This window comes from Tauraco erythrolophus, chromosome 13 (assembly GCF_009769465.1).
Source record: "Tauraco erythrolophus isolate bTauEry1 chromosome 13, bTauEry1.pri, whole genome shotgun sequence".
NCBI classification, from domain to species: domain Eukaryota; kingdom Metazoa; phylum Chordata; class Aves; order Musophagiformes; family Musophagidae; genus Tauraco; species Tauraco erythrolophus.
In genome coordinates this window covers 16,973,489-16,991,897 of record NC_141477.1, presented here as the reverse complement: position 1 = coordinate 16,991,897, position 18,409 = coordinate 16,973,489, and the positions used below count along the sequence as shown (strand labels likewise).

Sequence of the window (18,409 nt, the reverse complement as noted above, 5' to 3'; positions counted from 1 at the left end):
AATAATATACACAGGCAGGTGATGTACAGTGCAATTGCTTACCACCCCTTGGTCAATGTCCAGCTCATTCCCAGCTAGCGATCTCAGAGCAGGAAAATCCCAAAACCACAAGCCTGGAAGAAAGGGAGTAGGCCTCGGGAGCAGAATGATAGGTAAGACTCTCCAGGGACGGCGACCATTGAGAAAAAGAGGCTGTCCCCAACAAACTTTCCAATTTATAGTGAGCATGACGTTAAATGGCATGGAATACCCATTTGTCAACGTCGCTGTCAATTGTCCTGGCCACACTCTCCCCAGGTTCTTGGACATCTGGGTGGTTAGCAAAAAGAAGATGAAAAGTCCTTGATCACTATGGATACCTGCAAACCACAGCTGGCTACAAACTAAAACAAAGTGTCTTATCAACTCTGTTCTCATGGAATTGGGTGCTGCAGTCATCTTAAAAACACAGCTTCCTTTAGAAATGTAGCTTTTCTGAACAGAAAATTGATTCTATGATTCTGTCCCAGCAAAACCAGGATGCTTTTGTCTTTAAAATTAAACCTGTTTCCACTGATCAAATGCATCCGTTGCTTACTGTTTACTTCCTGCATTACTAGCCAAAAATACTGCTTCTAAATAGCGAGTTCTGCTTCTGAAGCCCTGTGTGTTGATGCTGAAAGTGAGGACCTGATGAACGTCATTAATAAGATTTAGGAGGTCAATTAGTTCAGGCTTTGTTGATGTGCTACCAGAAAAAAGGGGGAAAAGGGATAGGGAGGGGAGAGAAGAAAGTGGAAGGGAGATACACTTAGCAACCAGGATCTACGGAGTGAAGAGATAACAGCTAGTAAGAAGGCAGTAGCAGTGATTTGCTCCAAAACAGGATGTCTACTCTGTTTCTTGTAATATGAAAACAAAACAAAACCAAACAAAAAGCCCAAATTGAAATCTTCATCAGTCTACATTCAGTACCTTTTTACAGTGCATCCAACAAAACAGTACAAAAAGATGGCCCATGGCTCACCTTTGGCAAGAATGCTCTGCTGCTGATCCAATAGAGTATTCTCAAAACAACCAAAAAGCTAGAAGACATTTCTCTTGTTGCCAGGAACTCAACTATTTATGGCATTGTATTTCCTTGGTGGGAAAAAAGTGTTTAATCATCAGGGAGAGGATTATTTAAAGGAAATTATTTAAAGAGAAAATTCAAAATAGTAATAAATTGGTATAAACTTGCTATACATTAATACTGCTCAGAAACAGAAGACTTCTAACCATAAAAGGGAGATATTTCTTCTAGTGGTTTACCTTTCTTGCTCATCTGCACAAGACAAACCTCAGCTTAACATTCTTCCTGAGCAGTTTTCTTCCATCCAGTCTTCTCATTTCCATTACTCATTTTGGTTGAGTTTTTACGTACTTGTTCTGGCTCATAAAATGAATCAGCAGATGACCTCAGCCTTACACAGCACAATCTAATCCATGGAAAAGTTCAACATAATTCAACAAAGACAAATGCAAGGTCTTGCACCTGAGAAAACATGATCCAGGAGCGCAGCACAGGCTGGGATCTACCCAGCTGGGGAGCAGCTCTGTGGAAAGGGACCTGGAGGTCCTGGTGGGCAAGCAGCTCAATATGAGGGAACGGTCTGCTGCTGTGGCAAAGAAGGCCAACAGGATGCTGGTTTGTATCAACAAGGACATCACCAACAGAGACAAAAATGTCATTATCCCACTCCACTTAGCGCTTGTCGGGCTACTCCTGGAATACCATGTTCAGTTTTGGTCCGTGCTATACAAAAAAGCTGTGGACAGGCTGGAGAGGGTCCAGAGAACGGCCACAAAGATGATCCAAGGGCTGGGAAGCCTGCCATGTGAGGAAAGGCTGAGAACTGGGTTTGCTCAGCCTCGAGAAAAATAGGCTTGGGGGAGACCTTATCACCATGTTCCAGTACTGAAAGGGTGGCTCCAAAGAAGATGAAGACTCCCTTTTTAGAAGGAGTCACACAGAAAAGATGAGGGGTAATGGGTATAAGTTACTCTTGGGAAGATTCCCATTGGACACAAGAGGAAAATTTTTCACAATGAGAACAATCAGCCATTGAAATAATCTTACCAGGAAAGTGGTGGGTTTCCCAACATCGGACACTTTTAAGATTCAGCTGGACAGGGTACTGGGCCATCTTGTCTAGACCGTGCTTTTGCCAAGAAGGATTGGACCAGATGATTCTTGAGGTCCCTTTCAACCTGGTATTCTATGATTCTATGAAGATGGTTGGTATGAGTTTGGCTGTTGATATTTTTTCTCCTGTGTAAAGGGACCTGCCAAAATAAAACCAGTCATTAAATAAAATAAATAATAAGTTTAAAAAAGTATGTCACTAGCAGGATTTAAGATTACTAAAAATGAATACTTTAAATTACACCTTCTTTTCACCGCTTCTGCCAGCCCAATCAAGTTTATATTGTTTATGTCCTACTTAGTTTTCCGTATCTCACAAACTATCACTGCAAAAACAACCAGAGCAAGTGAATCCTCTGTGGGAACTGATTTTCTTTTGTCTCTTCTGTTATTCATATAAAAGTACATTTTTATTACGGTGGGAGACTGAGTTTAATTGAACATGCATTTTATGCAGTTGAGTCCTTTGTAAGAACTAATCTAAACATAACTTTTATTTCCTAGAAGATCGCTGTGTATTTCTTTATACTTTGTCTTGCATAGTTGTAGTTAATAAAGAACAAATTACACTGTCTTTAAAGTAGCTACTAGTTAATTCTTTAATCATTCCTACATTGACATCATTCTGCATTACTATACACCTTTTAATCAATCATGCCATCTTTGAAATTTGCTTCAGACACCCTTGCAGTGAAAACCTCAAGTTCTAGATCGGTTTCAGTGGGGTGGTTGGTTTTATTTTTGAATTCTACAAACACTTTGCTCACTGTCAATGAGTTGTTTCAGGATAATAACAGTTGTGGCTAACATCAGAATCAGGCACAACACTGAAATCTGTTACACGCTGGTTTTATTAGTAAAGGTGGTGTTGGAGCTTGCTGTCATTTCCTAAATTAAATTCCATTCTACTCTGACACTGCCTTTCTTGGGCACATCAGTATCTAACAAGAATATGTTTAAAGTCTCATGGGAAAATTGGGATCAGGGAGGAAGAATGAACAAAGCTGTTGAAGAACCCAGTTTTCTGCCTGTGTCATCCCCACACACGAGTTAGAAAAGCTCTAAATTTAGCACTGCTCTGAGGTGCCACTGCTTCCAGGACATTTGCTGGAGATCCCTAGAGCACAACACACTCTTGGTCCCTTCCTTCCTTGGTGGTGGGAGGAGAAGCCACTCCAGCAATCAGCTGGGTTGTCCAACAGCGAAAACTGGCAGATTTGCCTAAATAGCCCAGGATGTCTGTGATGGAGCCAGAAACAGAACCTCGCACTCCCACTGCTGTGACTTAGTCACAAACCTGCCTTTCTGTACTCAGAGCGATTTACAGTGCCAGCTGGCTTTGTCGGTTGTAAAGCAGACCATAGAAAAAGGAAGCAACCAAGAAACTTCTTCAATCTCTGTGTCTCTAGCAAAAAGCTCACGCTAGAATTAATGCTGTTGATATGCATTCCAAGCATAGCTCAGAAATGTTATAAAAGAGAATTATATTAAGAAGGATTGTGTATTCTGGACTTTCTGTATAAATTATTGTATTTCCTCTGGCTGGACAACCTATGTTCTGGAAAAATAATTCTCTTACAGCCAAAACTTGCCTGTTGGATGAAGAATTTTTTTTGTTTGTTTGTTTTTTTTAATGCCTTCTAGGCAAAATCACCCACTTATATACAAAGTATTTCTGAGGTAACCTTGTTGTAGACTAAACCCCTCATCATACAGGCTGATTAGAAAGTCCCAACAAGGAAGTCAAACATGTTAAAACAAAACAAAACAAAACAAACTCAAAACAAAACATCACGAGGTGCTTTTTAATATTACCTTAAAGAAATTTAAGTTCAAGTTTTCCATGCTGCCAGCCAGTGGATGGCAGTATTCAACCCTTCATTCAGTTCTTCCTGACTAGAAAGTCATGCCCAAAGCTTCTTCCCATCACCTTCCTCCCCAGCCTATTCCGGAAGCTCCCAGAGAAAGCTTGTCTACATGCACTAGTTGCCAGGCTTCAAATCAAACCCATCTGAAATGTAGTAAGTTACGATGCTGCAATCTCTGTGTGAAGACTCCTGTGGATTAAAGTTGATTTACTTCAAATCCACTTTAGCTAAATGAGAATAAACCCAAAATAAACAAAAAAGCTGGCTCTACACAGTCCTTTGCACCACTTTTGCCTAAAATGATTTTCAAAGACATCACATGACTTGTGCAGACAGGGTTTCACCTTTTTTTACTGTCCAGTTTTAAGAAGGAAGTTTTTCAAAGAGTAGAGCAAATCTGGGATCTGTACAATCTAGGTAGGTAAGAGATGTGGGATAAAGCCTAGAAAACTGCAGGTCACAGAGAAAAGCATAGCTATTCTGCAAGAGGGAGAAGTGGGATAATTATGCCACTCAAGATCTCCTTCTAATGTCTCAGACATTGTATCTCTTGCATAAAATGAGATAGCTAACGCTGGCAGAAAATTGTATCTGCCAACAACTCTGTATTTCCCTGCTGCCTCTAGAAACATCAATTCCACTTCTGAAGCAAGGAGCTCAGTTTCCCATATTTTTTGTAGCAATGATTTCCATAGTTCTATTACACACTGTTGTAAAAGTGAATCTGTTCCTTCATCCACTGTGTAAAGTGAATCATCCTTTTATCAGTTTTTGATGTGGTACTTTTAATTAACATGACATGGCACTTCTCAACATGAGAACGTTGCCAGAGTGGTTTCCGTAACTGCAGTTTTCCCTGTCTCCTTTGCCAGAGGAAACACAACTTACTGTTCCTTCACAGATTAACTCATCATACTGCTCCAGCAACATGTGTGATCCCAGTAGGCAGGATATTCCGCAATTCAAAAGACCACAGTTTCCAGTAATTCGCTCCCTGAAATGCAGAATATAAAATAGATTGGATTTACATATGATTTGCTTAATTACAGGTAAGAAACTGGATTTTTTTTTGTGTGCAACCAGGAGGCACAGTATGTTTTTTACTTATTTGTGTGAGTTAGTACCTCTGGTAGCAGAGGTGCTAAGATGTGATATTCCAACATTGGGTTGGAATGCATTGTGCTTAAAAAGGATGGCAGCATTCTTATTCCAAGCACAAGCCTAAGAAAATGAAACCAAAAGCCTCAAAACCACTGCACCGGTGACAGGAAAATTATAGATATTTGTGGCAGAGATCAACAGAGCTCAACATAAAAGAAAATTTAAACTCTATTCATTGTTTGTCATTTCATTGTTACAAAATAATTGCCAATGAAATTAGAAAATGAAAATGTACTTTTTGTATAACCCCTCTCATAACAGGAAAAACAAAGTATTAAGAGCATTGTCTCCTAAATTAGTAGGTGTATATCTTTTTATCTCTTATTTCTGTATCTCACTCTCAGATCTTGAAAGAAATAGCTTTGTATGGCTACACGAAACGTTTTATTTACAAGTTAAAACATTAAAGTTTCTCAACTTACTGTATCTTTGGAAAAGCAGCAGGTACGGAGTAGATGAATATAATGACCCTGCAGCTGCAAACTGATCTCAAATTCCAGTTTGCCTGTTTGGGTTTGGAAAAATATACGTAGGAAGGAAAAGATCACGTAACTAGGAGACAGTATCTTTGAAATTTAACCTTTTGTACCATCAAAACACAATTTTGTCTTTTAAGACAAACGCGAATAAATGTCAGCGTATAACAGACTCCTAAAAAACCTTCCTAGTGCAACGACTGTGGAGGAGGCAACTTGACCCAAGAAATGTTTGTAAGTAAAGGTAGTATCTGTGTTTTATCAACTTCTACAAGTACTGCATTCAGCTCTGGGGTCCCCAACACGAGAAGGACGTGGAGCTGTTGAAGCAGGTCCAGGGGAGGGCCTTGAAGATGATCCGAGGGCTGGAGCACCTCTGCTATGAAGACAGGCTGAGAGACTTGGGGTTGTTCAGCCTGAGGAAGAGAAGGCTCTGGGAAGACATTCTAGCACCTTCCAGTACCTAAAGGGGCCTACAGGAAAGCTGGAGAGGGGCTTTTTACAAGGGCGTGTAGTGATAGGACAAGGGGCAATGGATTTAAACTGAAAGAGGGGAGATTTCGATTAGATCTAAGGAAGAAATTTTTTACACTGAGAGTGGTGAGGCACTGAAATAGGTTGCCCAGAGAAGCTGTGGCTGCCCCATCCCTGGAAGTGTTCAAGGCCAGGTTGGATGTGGCTTTGGGCAACCTGGTGTAGTGGGGGGTGTCCCTGCCCACGGCAGGGGGGTTGGAACTAGATGATCTTTGTGGTCCTTTCCAACCCAAACCATTCCATGATTCTACAGTGAGAAAACGCAGACACGCTTTTTGGCACACAAAGTTGTGACAGAAATAGACTCCCACGCTGAACACGCCCATAACAGTTGTTCCCAGGTTGTAACTGCACACATAGCAATTAGACCGTGTGGGAAAAGAAGCGCTCGGCACACACCCCTGCCCGCAGCCCCAGCCTTACGCGCACCCGGCGACCGCCAACCATCGTAGCTACAGCCGTACTACCACGGGGGAAGAAACAACCTGTCTGGTTTTAAGAAGGGGGAGAAAAACGTTCCATGTTTAACAGTTGGGTTTGGAGGATCACACGAGACAAAAAAAAAAACACTGAAAACAGGGAGTGTTGGAGCCAATGACGCCTTCCTCGGGGTCTGGCCGCCGCCAGACGGTCCCCGCGGGTGCATCGCCTCTCTCTCCCCGGGCAGCCCGAACCAGCCGCCGCCGGCGCAGCGCCGGGAGGCGGGAGGAGCGGGCGGCACCGGGCCGCGCCCTAGAGGCGGGTCCCGCCGCCGCTGCCCGGCCTGCGCCGCGCTCCGCCCCGGGGTGGCGGCGGCGGGAACAGCTCCCGGCGGCTGCTGTGGCGGCCGGAGCGGTAAGGGGAGCCGGCCCGCTGCGGCCTGTGCGAGCGGGGTGCTGCCGGCGGAGGGCGTCCGCCGCTGCGGGCGGCTGCGCTCGGTGCCCCGCTCCGCCGGGGGAAGCGGCCGCGACTGCCGGGCGCCGCGCTGGCGGAGCGCGCCGGGGGCCGCGGCAACGGGGAGCGGCCGCGATGCGGCCTGTGCTGGGGAGGGGTCGCGGCCGGACCGCGCCCGCCGGGGGACCGGGGGGTGGAGCGGTTCTCGGCAGCTCCGGTGGCGCTGCCCGGAGCCTGCGGCCCTGCCGGGACGGGCGGGCGGGCTGTCTGTCTGTCTGTCCTCCCCTGTCGCCGCCTCCCCTGGCCCGCGCGGTGGGCGCCGCGGGGGCGTGCGGCCGCGGAGGCGCTCCGGTGGCCCGGAGCAGGGCCCGGGGGTGGCGGGGGGCGGCCGCTCCGCTCCTTCACCGGGGCTCGCAGCCGGGTGCAGCGCCGCCCGGGCAGCAGAGCGGGTCGGGCCCTGCCGCTGCCGCCGTCCCTCGGTTCCCGCTGAAGCCGCCTCTGGGGCTGTGGCCGAGGGGTGGGCGCCGGCCGGGGGGTGGCTGAGCCCAGTCCGCGGGGCTCCCTTTGGCCGGCGGTGCGGTAATCCTGTTTGCGGCGCCTGCCCTTCCCGCTGGAGCGCGGGCCTCTTCCCGCTGAGCAGAGGGACCGCGGCCTGACGGCAGTTGCATCCATGGAGATGGGGTTGGCTCGCGGTTTTCTTTATCCCCAGCTCGGAAAAGGCAGCGCGGAGCAGGGACGCGGGGAGCGTTGGCTTCGGAGCGCGGCTGTTACCGCGGTGCTCGCGTGAGCAGCAGCGCTCCTCATCATCTCCGCGCTTCGCTTAATTTTGGGCAGAGCGAGGTGAATAACGCATCCCGTCTGCTGAAAAGCTGTTCCAAGCTCTTCTTTAAACTTCTCCAAGTGACTCTTTGTGGTAAACGCTTTTCCCTGCGTGAGAGGCTCGTTCTGCTCCCATGGATCAGTGCATACTCTTGCTACATTGCCATTTGCTCGTAGGTGCTCTTGCATGCCCACCTCTGCAGAATTAAGGTATTTCCTTCACCTTCAGCTCTACTTTGGCTCTGCTGGTGGAACTGCTGGGGGGCTGCACTGTGCACGAGGGCAGGGAAACCAACTGTCTGAAAAGTAACCTGGCAAAATACAATTTTTGTTTTTTTCCTCCAAGCTAGCTCGCTTTCCTGACCCGGTTGATGTTATGGTTTCAGAAACAGTTACGATGGCCCAGGGCCTGGCATGAGTGACCAGCTGGGAAGCTGGGGATGGTAAGAACTGTTTGAGGCAGCGGTACTGTGAGCAAATGTGAGGGGCACCGTTGGGTCATTATTCTTGCTACTTGCGTTTTGCTCATATGGACTATATGAATGTTTCAGCTTAGGTACTGCCAGGCTGTTAAATGTTTCCCTAAAATCTAATTTTGTTTTAAAGTATGATTTTGGGTGACACGTTTTAGGGTGTTTTAAGATAATTTAGTCAATGTTTAAAAGGATTGTGCAGATATTAAGAAAAATAATTTCAGAGTTACTGATTTATCCTCATGGTTTTCTTTAAGGCAATGAAAGGGTTATCGTAGTACATTAGTAACAGCTTGGGTTTCCATTGCAGTGTTGTGGGGAGTGATAGTGGTGATAGAAAGTAGGCTTAAAGGAGTCAATTTACTGTGTATGGCGCTGACCAAATTAATACTGTGTGTGGGTTTGGGATTCCTATGTTTTACACTGGAGACTGTTGGAATATTGCAACAAAACTTACTCAGGGGCTGGACAAAGTGCCTCACAATGAGAGACTGGGAGAGACCTCTCAAAGAACTCAAGCTATATGTTTTATATAAGAAAGATGATTGAGAGGTACCTGGATTACAGCATGTAAGAGCAAAAAAACCCAGAAAACTCCACAAAACCATCTAGATGCTAAAATGATGTGAATATAGTAGAGGAAGGCTTATGAAAAGTCAATATCTGGAAGGAGCTTCTGTTTCAAACGACGAATGAGTAAGGAATGGGATAAACCGCCTGTGGGAAGTGACAGGTTTTCATGTTGTTGTGTTTTTAAACCAGAGCCAGGTGCCTTCCTGGAATAGATGCTTCAGTTAGCACGGACCTGTTGTGGTCCTGATCCGCTGTTCTAAAATACTGTATTATTTTAGACCCCTGAGACATAGGAAGTTACTGGGTTTCACAGGAATTCCTCAGCAGAGCTGGGAATTGATCACAGATCTGTAGATTCTTGGGTCAGTATCTTGGTTTCTTTTTATATATTGAAGTAATGCCCCCTTTTTTTTTTTTTGTTGAGTATATATCAGGGTTATCAGAACACAATCACAGATGAAAGGCATGCAGGTAGCAAAGGACAGTTCAGCCTGCAGTTATCGTAGTAAACTGTAGTGCAAGGGCAGATGTGTTCCTGATGTTATAACCATGGCAGAATGGTTAAAAAGAAATAATAATTTGGTAAAGAAGTCAAATGTCAGATTCCTTGTGGTTTGTTGGTTGGGACGGTTAAAACCTAAAGGTAAGATAACAGCTTATTAATAGATCAGGATTGATTCCAAAAGCCCGTGCTGCTGAGCAGCAAGCCAGTGGATCAGCCAGTAAATAATTGTGTGCTTTGTACACAGTTATATGATGAAAAATACATTTCTGATGCTTGAAGAGCTCCTTGCTGTGAAGAAGAGCGAGAAAGGGTAAAGGTAATGGTCTGCACTGGCAAACCGCTATAGCTTGCTTAGCTGTGTGAGACTTTTGGGCTTACTTTTAGGTGATTTAGGTAGTAGGAATGTACTTGCAAAACAGAACAAGCTTTTGGGTACACAGACTTGACTTTCATGTCTCTACAGGTTTCAACAACAGTGTCCTGGATGGTTTAACCTGCTGCACCTCAAATCTTACTGTGATGGGAAACAGTGTAGTTGATACTGACATTATAAACAGCTTTAGGAAGCTCTTTAGCTTAATGCACAGTGGGCAGAAAGGATTCTAGAGACTACTTGCTTTCTCAGTTTTGTGTTAAGTACTTGGGTTGTACCTGCTTTGCTTATACGAGATACTGAAGGTGTGTCTATATGTGTACATTGCCATATTCAGAGATTAATTGTGAGATATTCAGCCTTGCCTGACAAAGTTGTGGTTAATTCTGAGTGCATTTGGCAGCAGTTCCTTAACAGGAGTGATTCAGTGCTGTAGTCTGCGTGGTAGCTGCTGCTTCCAGAGATTCTTGTTGTGTTTTTTTTTTTTTTTAAATTACATTAGCTTTTCCTTCAGTACATATGTATTTCTTTTCTTCATCATTCTGAATAATGTGTAGTCACCCTCTTTACCAGACAACTTCCTGCACTGCACTTGTCTTCCTCTGTAGATTCCTAGATTGAAGGCAAACAGGCGTTCCTCAAGTAATGGCAGGATAGTTTTTGGCCTGTGACAACCATCTTCCAGACTTTTTTTCATGTTGCTTCAGTGGAAGCTTTTATGTGGCACTCCTGCGGTTCTGTTGTGTATGTATATCTTCCCTTCTCCCCTTTGGTTTAGCCTGTATTTATTTTAAAATGGTAGCAAAAAAGAAATAAAAATATAGCATATGGGCAGCATTAAAATGTACTAACCTTTATTTGTTACTAACTGCTGAGATTTTGTGGAAGAAAGTGGCACAGATGGTAGTTTGCCAATTTCTGCTCCTTTTTCCTTGAAGTTATGCCTGAGAAGCCCTTGCTAACCAGAGGAAGCCTCTCTGTAAACTTTTTGAACACTTAAGCATGTGTTTAAAAAGCCTTGTGATTATCCTGTTTGTACTGGGTATAGAGATACATGAACTTCATACATCAGTATCTGAACTTAAATCCTTTAATCAAAAAATGGCATTTTGCTGGTTTGTTTTCCTGAAAAATTTGTGTGGGTAAGGTAAAAGTGGTCAATATTTTCGGTGTGGTTGGCACTGAAATTGGGAGACGAGCTCAGGAGCTGGCAAGACTCTTCGAAAGATACGTGGTTTCTTATTGTGAGGTAGGTGCAGCAGCTGCCCTATTTAGGTGGCTCTTGAATAGTGAAGGGTACACTTTCTCTTCTCGGTGCCTTTTTGCTTAAGTATGTCAAGGAAGTAATCCATTGAAGTGCTATGCTTAGTGCAGCATTATAAAGGAAAACTTGCAATCTGTAAGCTTTATTTCAACAGCCTAATAGCTTACCTTCATAAGTACTTATTAGGGTGTACCCTGCTTTGTTTTTATTTCCCAGCAGGTAATTTCTAAACTCTGATCCTAAAATATACCTCTATGCTGGAAATAACACTTCATATTACTTTTTTTTTTTTCAGTGTAGATGGACCTCGATGCAATTTTATTTAAGTATTTTCTTTTAAGGTACTCACATCTGGGCATTTGAAGCTGATTAAATGCAGCACACATCAACAGAATTCATCAGTTTTTAAGCAAGCAAGCAAGCATTTGATCCAAAAGATGTTGCTCTGAGAGTCAGTGAACTCTGTTTTTGGCAGAACTGCACGAGTCCTGCAGCTAAAAGTGCTCTGCTGAACATACTGAACTTTGAGTCCCTGAAGAGCATGCCAGGAATGGATTTGGCCAAGGGTATGATGTCAGATGGTGAGCCCCTGATGTCACAGCAGGAGGAAACATTTGGGAGTGGGGTGTTTGAGCTTGACTGACAACGCAGTGTGAACTTCAGAAGAGATTTTTCTGGTATGCCAGGGTAGAGAGAGACATTCTCACGAGTGTAGTAGTATTTGGGAGTCACCTGGGGTCTCTCATTTGCTCAGCAGCTTGTCTGTGTTTCTGTAAATACACAGCAAACTGGACGGCTAAGTCTGATTCTGCTTCTTCTGTGACAGGTGACTTTTGGTACAACCAGACATTTTAGTGAAGGAGCCCTAAGAAAGAGAAGCCTGGAGAAACGAAAGCTGCAAGAACAGGAGCACAATCGAAAAAGGGGGGAAAAAAGAGAGAGGGTTGAAAGGTGAGAGTATATTTTTAGAGAATGTCTCGTTTTCTTGAGATTTGTTACGCTATCTTGTACCAAGTAAAATCCAGGAACAGTGGCTACTGTAAAAATCCAGGTTTTGAGGAAGAAGGAGTCTGAGAACTTGAAGCAATACTACATAGTTTTTAATTTATGTGTTACTGTCAGAAAGAAAGGCATCATAATTCTGTGTCAGGCGTCAGATGGAGGGATCTGGGTTATGAGAAAGGTTGGACTAGAGGCATGCTGAGGTCACTTTCAGATTGGATTATTCTAGGATTCTGTGGGCCTGGAGTGAAATCGGAGAGATGTTGCTCTCAAAGTGCGCTGAGGCTTGATTGCTTAAGGTTCTGCGTGTGGGCTTTTTTTTATTGCTCTATGCTGCAACATCACAAATTAATGTCTTTATGCCCTGAAGTAAAATTAATGTAATATACATATCTAGGTGCCTCCCAGTTGACTGGAAGGTCGAAAGCTAGAGATGAACACTTCCGCCTTTCCCTCTACCTCTTTTTATGTGTTATTTTTTTCACTGTTGTTGTCTTTAGAGCAGTGTTCTTAAATTTTGTATATGAGTAATAGTAGTATATCGTAGTTTTAATTCTGTAGATACTGTGTTTGGATGACATCCTAAACTGTCATGAGTAATTAATCATGTTACACACCTTCATATCTTAAAAAAACCCCCACCACTTAGAATGTAGAGCATAGCAGCTCTGATGCTAGATCTCTGAAAACATTGCTGTGCTTCCATTGTTAATGCATTCTTATTCAAATACTTAAAAAATATTTTTAAACATTTATTGGTGTGGGCACTTTATTGTAAGGGTAAAAGTGAGAAAACTTGTGGGTTGAGATAAACACAGTTTATTTAGTTACTGAGAGACTTTTTACAAGGGTATATGGTGATAAGACAAGGGGCAATGGCTTTAAACTGGAGAGGGTAGATTTTGATTATACAAAAGGAAGAAATTTTTTACATTGAGGGTGGTGAGGCACTGGAACAGGTTTCCCAGAGAAGCTCTGGATGCCCCATCCCTGAAGCTGTTCAAGGCCAGGTTGGATGAGGCTTTGAGCAACCTGGTCTAGTGGAAGGTGTCCTTGCCCATGGCAGGGGGGTTGGAACTAGATGTTCTTTGAGGTCCCTTCCAACCCAAACCATTCTATGATTTGGTAAAGCAAAGCTGCGCATGCAGCAAAGCAAAACATGGAATTCCTTCACTGCTTCCCGTTGGCAGGCAGGTGTTCGGCCATCTCCTGGAAATCAGGGCTCCATCACACGTTGTTAGTGGGGAAGACAAACGCTATCACTCCGAACATCCTCCCCTTCCTCCTTCCCCCAGCGTTACATGCTCAGCATGACATCATATGATGTGGAATATCCGTTTGGTCAGGTGGGGTTGGCTGTCCCACCTGTGTTCCCTCCCAGCTTGTTGTGCACCCCCAGCCTCCGTGCTGGCGGAGTGGTGTGAGGAGCAGAAAAGGCCTTAACATTGTGTAAGGACTGCTCCACAGCAACTAAAACATCCCTGTGTTATCAGCAGTTCTCAGCACAAATGCAAACCATAGCCCCTTACTGGCTACTGTGAAGAAAATTAACTCTACCCCAGCCAAAACCAGTACACAGTTTCGACTTTCGTTTTTAGAACAGAGGAAATGGTCTTGTAATGTCTCTTAAGTGGGACCCTCATGCTGATCTGCAAGGTAGATTTGTTAACTTAAGAATTAGATCCAAATGATCAGTCTCCTTGTGTCCTTGGAGACAAACGATGATGTGAATCTGTCATCTTGGCAGTGCTTATAAAGAAAACTGTAGAATGCAAACCGTTTGAACAGACAAGGAACTTCCTAATCGTATTCATCAGTTGGATGCATGTCATCTGCGTGCCATGTTTTTTTAAACATGTTATTTTAACGGGCAGGCTTTCTTGTTAGCCACACATGGATTCTTGGCGACTGGTTGCTTATTATTAGCACTTCAAAGACTTGCATCCAATTCCCCAGGACTCAAAATGTAAAACTAGTGTCGTCTAAATTGTCCCATATTGATAATTACCTAGAAAAAGACGTGATGATGAAAAGAAGTTCAAGAGAGAAAAAAGAAAGCTAAGCTCGAGAGGAGAGAAGAGAGGCAGATAGATGGAGATGAAAAACATCCCCCAAAGCCGCAGAAGGTACCAGCTGAAGAACAGCAGTGGCCAGAGAATATGCCTGAATGGGAAGAAAGGAAATCCCTGCTAGCTCAGAGAAGAGTGGAGTCTCTCAGACTGCTTACAGTGCTGTTAAACCGTGTGAAAGTAAGACTGTTTTAAAACATATTTTAAATTTTGAAGGGTATTTGTTAGAGCTTGGATAGTTCATTAGACATTTGATGTCTTGATGCTATTCAGAAGAACGCCTAAGGACTGATCGGACCCTGAGAAGGCCTGAGGTCTAAGGCTTGTGACAATCTACTCTCAGTCTTGCCCTGAGAGCAAAGGTAGTGCGTTTCCACCCAGAAACTTTGCCTTTGGTGCTTGTTCGAGGCCTTATCATTACTGAGTAAAAAATAGGGCTGGAAGGGCTGTATCAGCTCTTCCAGACTTGTTCCAGCATTGCAAACAAGGAGTTTCAGGGCGGGGACGCATATGATGCTATCTCTGCTTGCTTTGGTCTCAGGTCTGCAAGTTACAGCATTAAACTGACATGGATTATGCCAGTTGCATTTCTAGTAGCCTCTCTTGTGGCCAACTCTTGAGCTATCACTTTTCTTTCAGTTTGATTCAGCTAATGTCTTGAGAAAGTCATCAGAAGTGTGATAAGAATTTGAGTGTTTTGCACACAGATTAATATTTGGAGGTTTATTTTAGTGCTTTGGGCTAAAAAAAAAAGTTTTAAATGAAAACAGGGGTTTTCGTTTCTTGAGGCCTAAGACATGGCTTTGTCTTTGCCATTTGCTAGGTAAAAATTTGCTTGCAGCTTTTAAGAAGTGATTGTTTTCCCCAATCCTTAATGCTGAAGATATCTGTAGAACTATAATTTACTAAGAGTTGATGTTAGAGGCTACCCTTGCCATTCTGCATGGATTTTAGAGCCCCATAATGCCTGATACTGGCCTTCTTAATTATGAAGGTGATGTGTTAATTAAAATTCTATTTTCTTGATTTCACCACTTGGAAAACTTTAGATTGGTTGTATTTGGACCTATTTAAAACAATGTATTGCAAAACAGTTTATTCTAAATAAAATATTCAGTCTTACAAAAGTGTAGTAATTTTACTGTTGTGTGCAGCACTAGTTATTGTGATGCCATGATCAAGCAAAGAATACATGTTTTCTTCTGCATTTGCAGTGAGACAGATGAATTGGTTGAAAGAACCACTTATTTAATTGAGAATGCAGCTTTCTGAGATGATGAAATATCTGTAGTTCTAATTTAGGAATAGTGAGATTGGCTTAGTTCATTCAGAGCTCAATCATACAAACTTATCCCTCGCCTGTATAATTCTTCTGACTGTGGGACTGCTTGCTTATGAGTTTGCAGTTTAGTATTCTTCATGGCACTCAATAAATGTACATAATTATTTTCCTGATTTTTTTATTTGAAGGATTTTGTGCAGTTGGCAAGTCAAAAAGTGGATCCTTCATTGGGCGTAAGGAGGGATGATTCCTTCTCTGAAACAGCATTAAAAGACATACATCAGGAACTGATTAACTCCCATTATCATACGCACAAAGAGTTGAAGCAAAAGGAAGAGCTTAAGTGCCTGTTAACCCCAAAAGTTGGCAGCTTATGTAGTGAGGAAGGAGATGTGAGTAACTTCCGTGCATCGACCTGTCACATAGTCAGGACAATTTTAAATGATCCATCTGCAGCCCCGAGTTCTGACAGGCTGCCTGGCAGAGACGCGTGCAGCTCCTTCGGCTGTGGATCTTTACTGATTACAGTTACGCAAGACTGCAGGGTCGTCAGATCTCTCGGTGGGAGGAACTACCCAACGTTGAATGTAGTTCACACACAGACGGTGTCTGATGAAGACGGCGGCAAAAAGCCAAAGGTTTATGAGACTGATGAATTCATCCATTATTTACTAAACTACTATGAGACACCAGGCTATGCACGTGTTTGCTTAGAGCCAAAAACCACTGCAAAGAAGTCCTGGTGGAAGAGAGTGGTGTTTGATGATGATAGTGATTTTGACATCAGCTTGAGTAACAAACATGGTCAGCGCTTCAGAGAAGTGAGTCCTGTACAAAACCTCAACAAGAGAAATTGTAGTAGCGATGATAATTATAGACTGGTGATCACTGTTGGGGAACTTGAGTTAACAGATACGGTGTTAGAAAACGAGTCCTATGGGGGTAGGCTTGAAAAAAGGTTGCAAGTGCAGAAGAATGACTCACTCACTTTTGATAACTTACCACATGCTGGACTGAATCATTCTTTGGATTGCACTGCTGTTACTCATCATAAGGAATTCGGACAAGAAGATGGTAGCAGTGAAGGTAACGTACCTTACAAAACGTGTAGATCTGCTTGTATATTAAAGGATTTGTTGGAAGAAATCAGTGATTCCGGGTACTTTAGAGAGGCACGTAGTGGCTCAATGAAGAGAACAGAAAGAAGGTGTGAAGAAATTTACAGCAATTGTGATAAAGTGTGTTTGCCTGCAAGGGCTGGGGAAAGAAAATGGCTAATGTACCTTAAAAATGTATCTTTGGAAGGTCAAGAGAAAGAAAGCAGCAAATGTAGCTTCTGTTCTAATTCTGTCCATGAGGGCTTGGCAAGGCAGTGTGAACATAAGCTTAAAAAGTCATGCAAGAGATCCAGTAGTAAATTAAGACATGAAGGACAGAAAAGTGAGAGACTATCCAGGGAAGAGGAAAAAAATGCTTGCAAGATGAAGAAAAAGCGAAAAAAGCTTTCTTCTAATCTTGTATCTGATGAATGTGGCTTTTTAGAGACGGACAGTTGCATGCAGCTGGAGTCGCTGAGAAAGATGCAAAGAAAATGTAAGAAAATGTTCCACAACAAAGTGAAATTCAAGACACTTCACACTGACGTGGCAGTGCCAGATGTTACCCCTTGTGATGGCTCATCACTTCAGGAGACAGGTGAGAAAATGAGACACCAAAACTGAGGTGACTGAATTTGACAGGTCTCTGGCGCGTGAGGTTAGTTGCCTCAGTTCTTAGTGATGAATAGTAAGGGTTTCTGAAAAGAGTTTTAAAAAGTAGAAACATGGCGTAAAAAAAGAGTGCGACTTCTCCGCTGTTAAAGGTTTGTTCAGTTTAGCTCAGAAACACTAGGTGCAGCTGCAGCTGGAGAGTATTGTGTGTCTACTTAATTGGCTTGCAAAGGATCTGTCGTCGGCATTAGCAGATAGAAGGTTATTCTGTTAGTAACAGCGTGCATGCTAACAGCTCAACATGCTTCAGACAACTAAAGCCTTCTTAGGTGACTCAGTATGTGGTACATCTGGGTGAGAAGTGCTGAAATTAGTGAATTTACGTATAGGTAGTCACTGATCTCCATCCAGGATTGCTACGTTTCAGTTTGTTGGTGGATTTCTTACAGCTGCCTCCCCATACCCTTTCCCTCCCCGTCCCCTGACAAACTCATTTCAAGTAACTTTTTAATATGCTTATCTACAGGAGATGAGAGGAAATTAATGTTGAGAAGAGAGATGGATGCAGATGTCAGAGGATGCCCTCTGTTTCCTCTTGAGATAATTCAGACAAGTCCCTGCTCAGATACTTTCTGTGGAGCAGAGCCCAGAAGAGGATGCTGAACAGCTGCTATACAATAGCTCTTAAGTTTTTGTATAGAAGTGGGAGAAGAAAGCCTTTTGACCATTAAAGGGTACATGAAATACAGGGGCTTTCTTGCTTAGGTAGTTCCTTTGGTTAGAATATCTAACCGGTGTTGTGAGCCACAAAACCAGAATCTGTGTTTGCCTTTTGGATAACAGAGGACCAAAACTTTCCCTGGGGCCAGACAAACTCTCATGGACCAGTTGATGAGAATTTGAAAGGATACAGATTGAGATCTTGGAGTGTTATACTCTCATTGAATGTAGGGAACCGTGTAAATATCACAGTATTTAGTAATAATGGGTCATTGGAAAAAATAGTAGCTGTATAAATCCTAGAGCAAACATATGAAGTGCCTCCTCAATCAGATTGTTAAAATGATGGAACTGGAAGGTGTAGGGGACGCTTATACTCAAATGTGGGAAGTAATAGATATCCAAATACGAAAAAAATCCCATCTTCTGTAAAACACACACTGGAAAAATGTATTTTCTATTCACAGTTGTAGAGGTGTTTCTGAAAACTTGCTGGTCTTTGGGAGGAAGCATTTCACTGAACTTGTGCTAGATGTAGTGCTTC

The 18,409-nt window shown here is 43.3% G+C and overlaps 1 protein-coding gene across 2 annotated transcripts; it reads left to right on the top strand.

Moving 5' to 3' along the window:
* The first annotated feature begins 14,244 nt into the window (after positions 1–14,244).
* Positions 14,245–17,808, top strand: LOC147527926 (A-kinase anchor protein 17B-like). Of its 2 annotated transcripts, none has more exons than XM_086619889.1 (3): positions 14,245–14,334; positions 15,625–17,131; positions 17,672–17,808. In XM_086619889.1, exons 1-3 carry the CDS (start codon positions 14,245–14,247, stop codon positions 17,806–17,808), a joined length of 1,734 nt encoding a protein of 577 aa, XP_086476015.1. The 2 variants fall into 2 exon arrangements, with proteins under 2 accessions (XP_086476015.1, XP_086476014.1); XM_086619888.1 differs by having other exon boundaries at positions 15,625–17,139; positions 17,668–17,808.
* Positions 17,809–18,409: the final 601 nt, after the last annotated feature.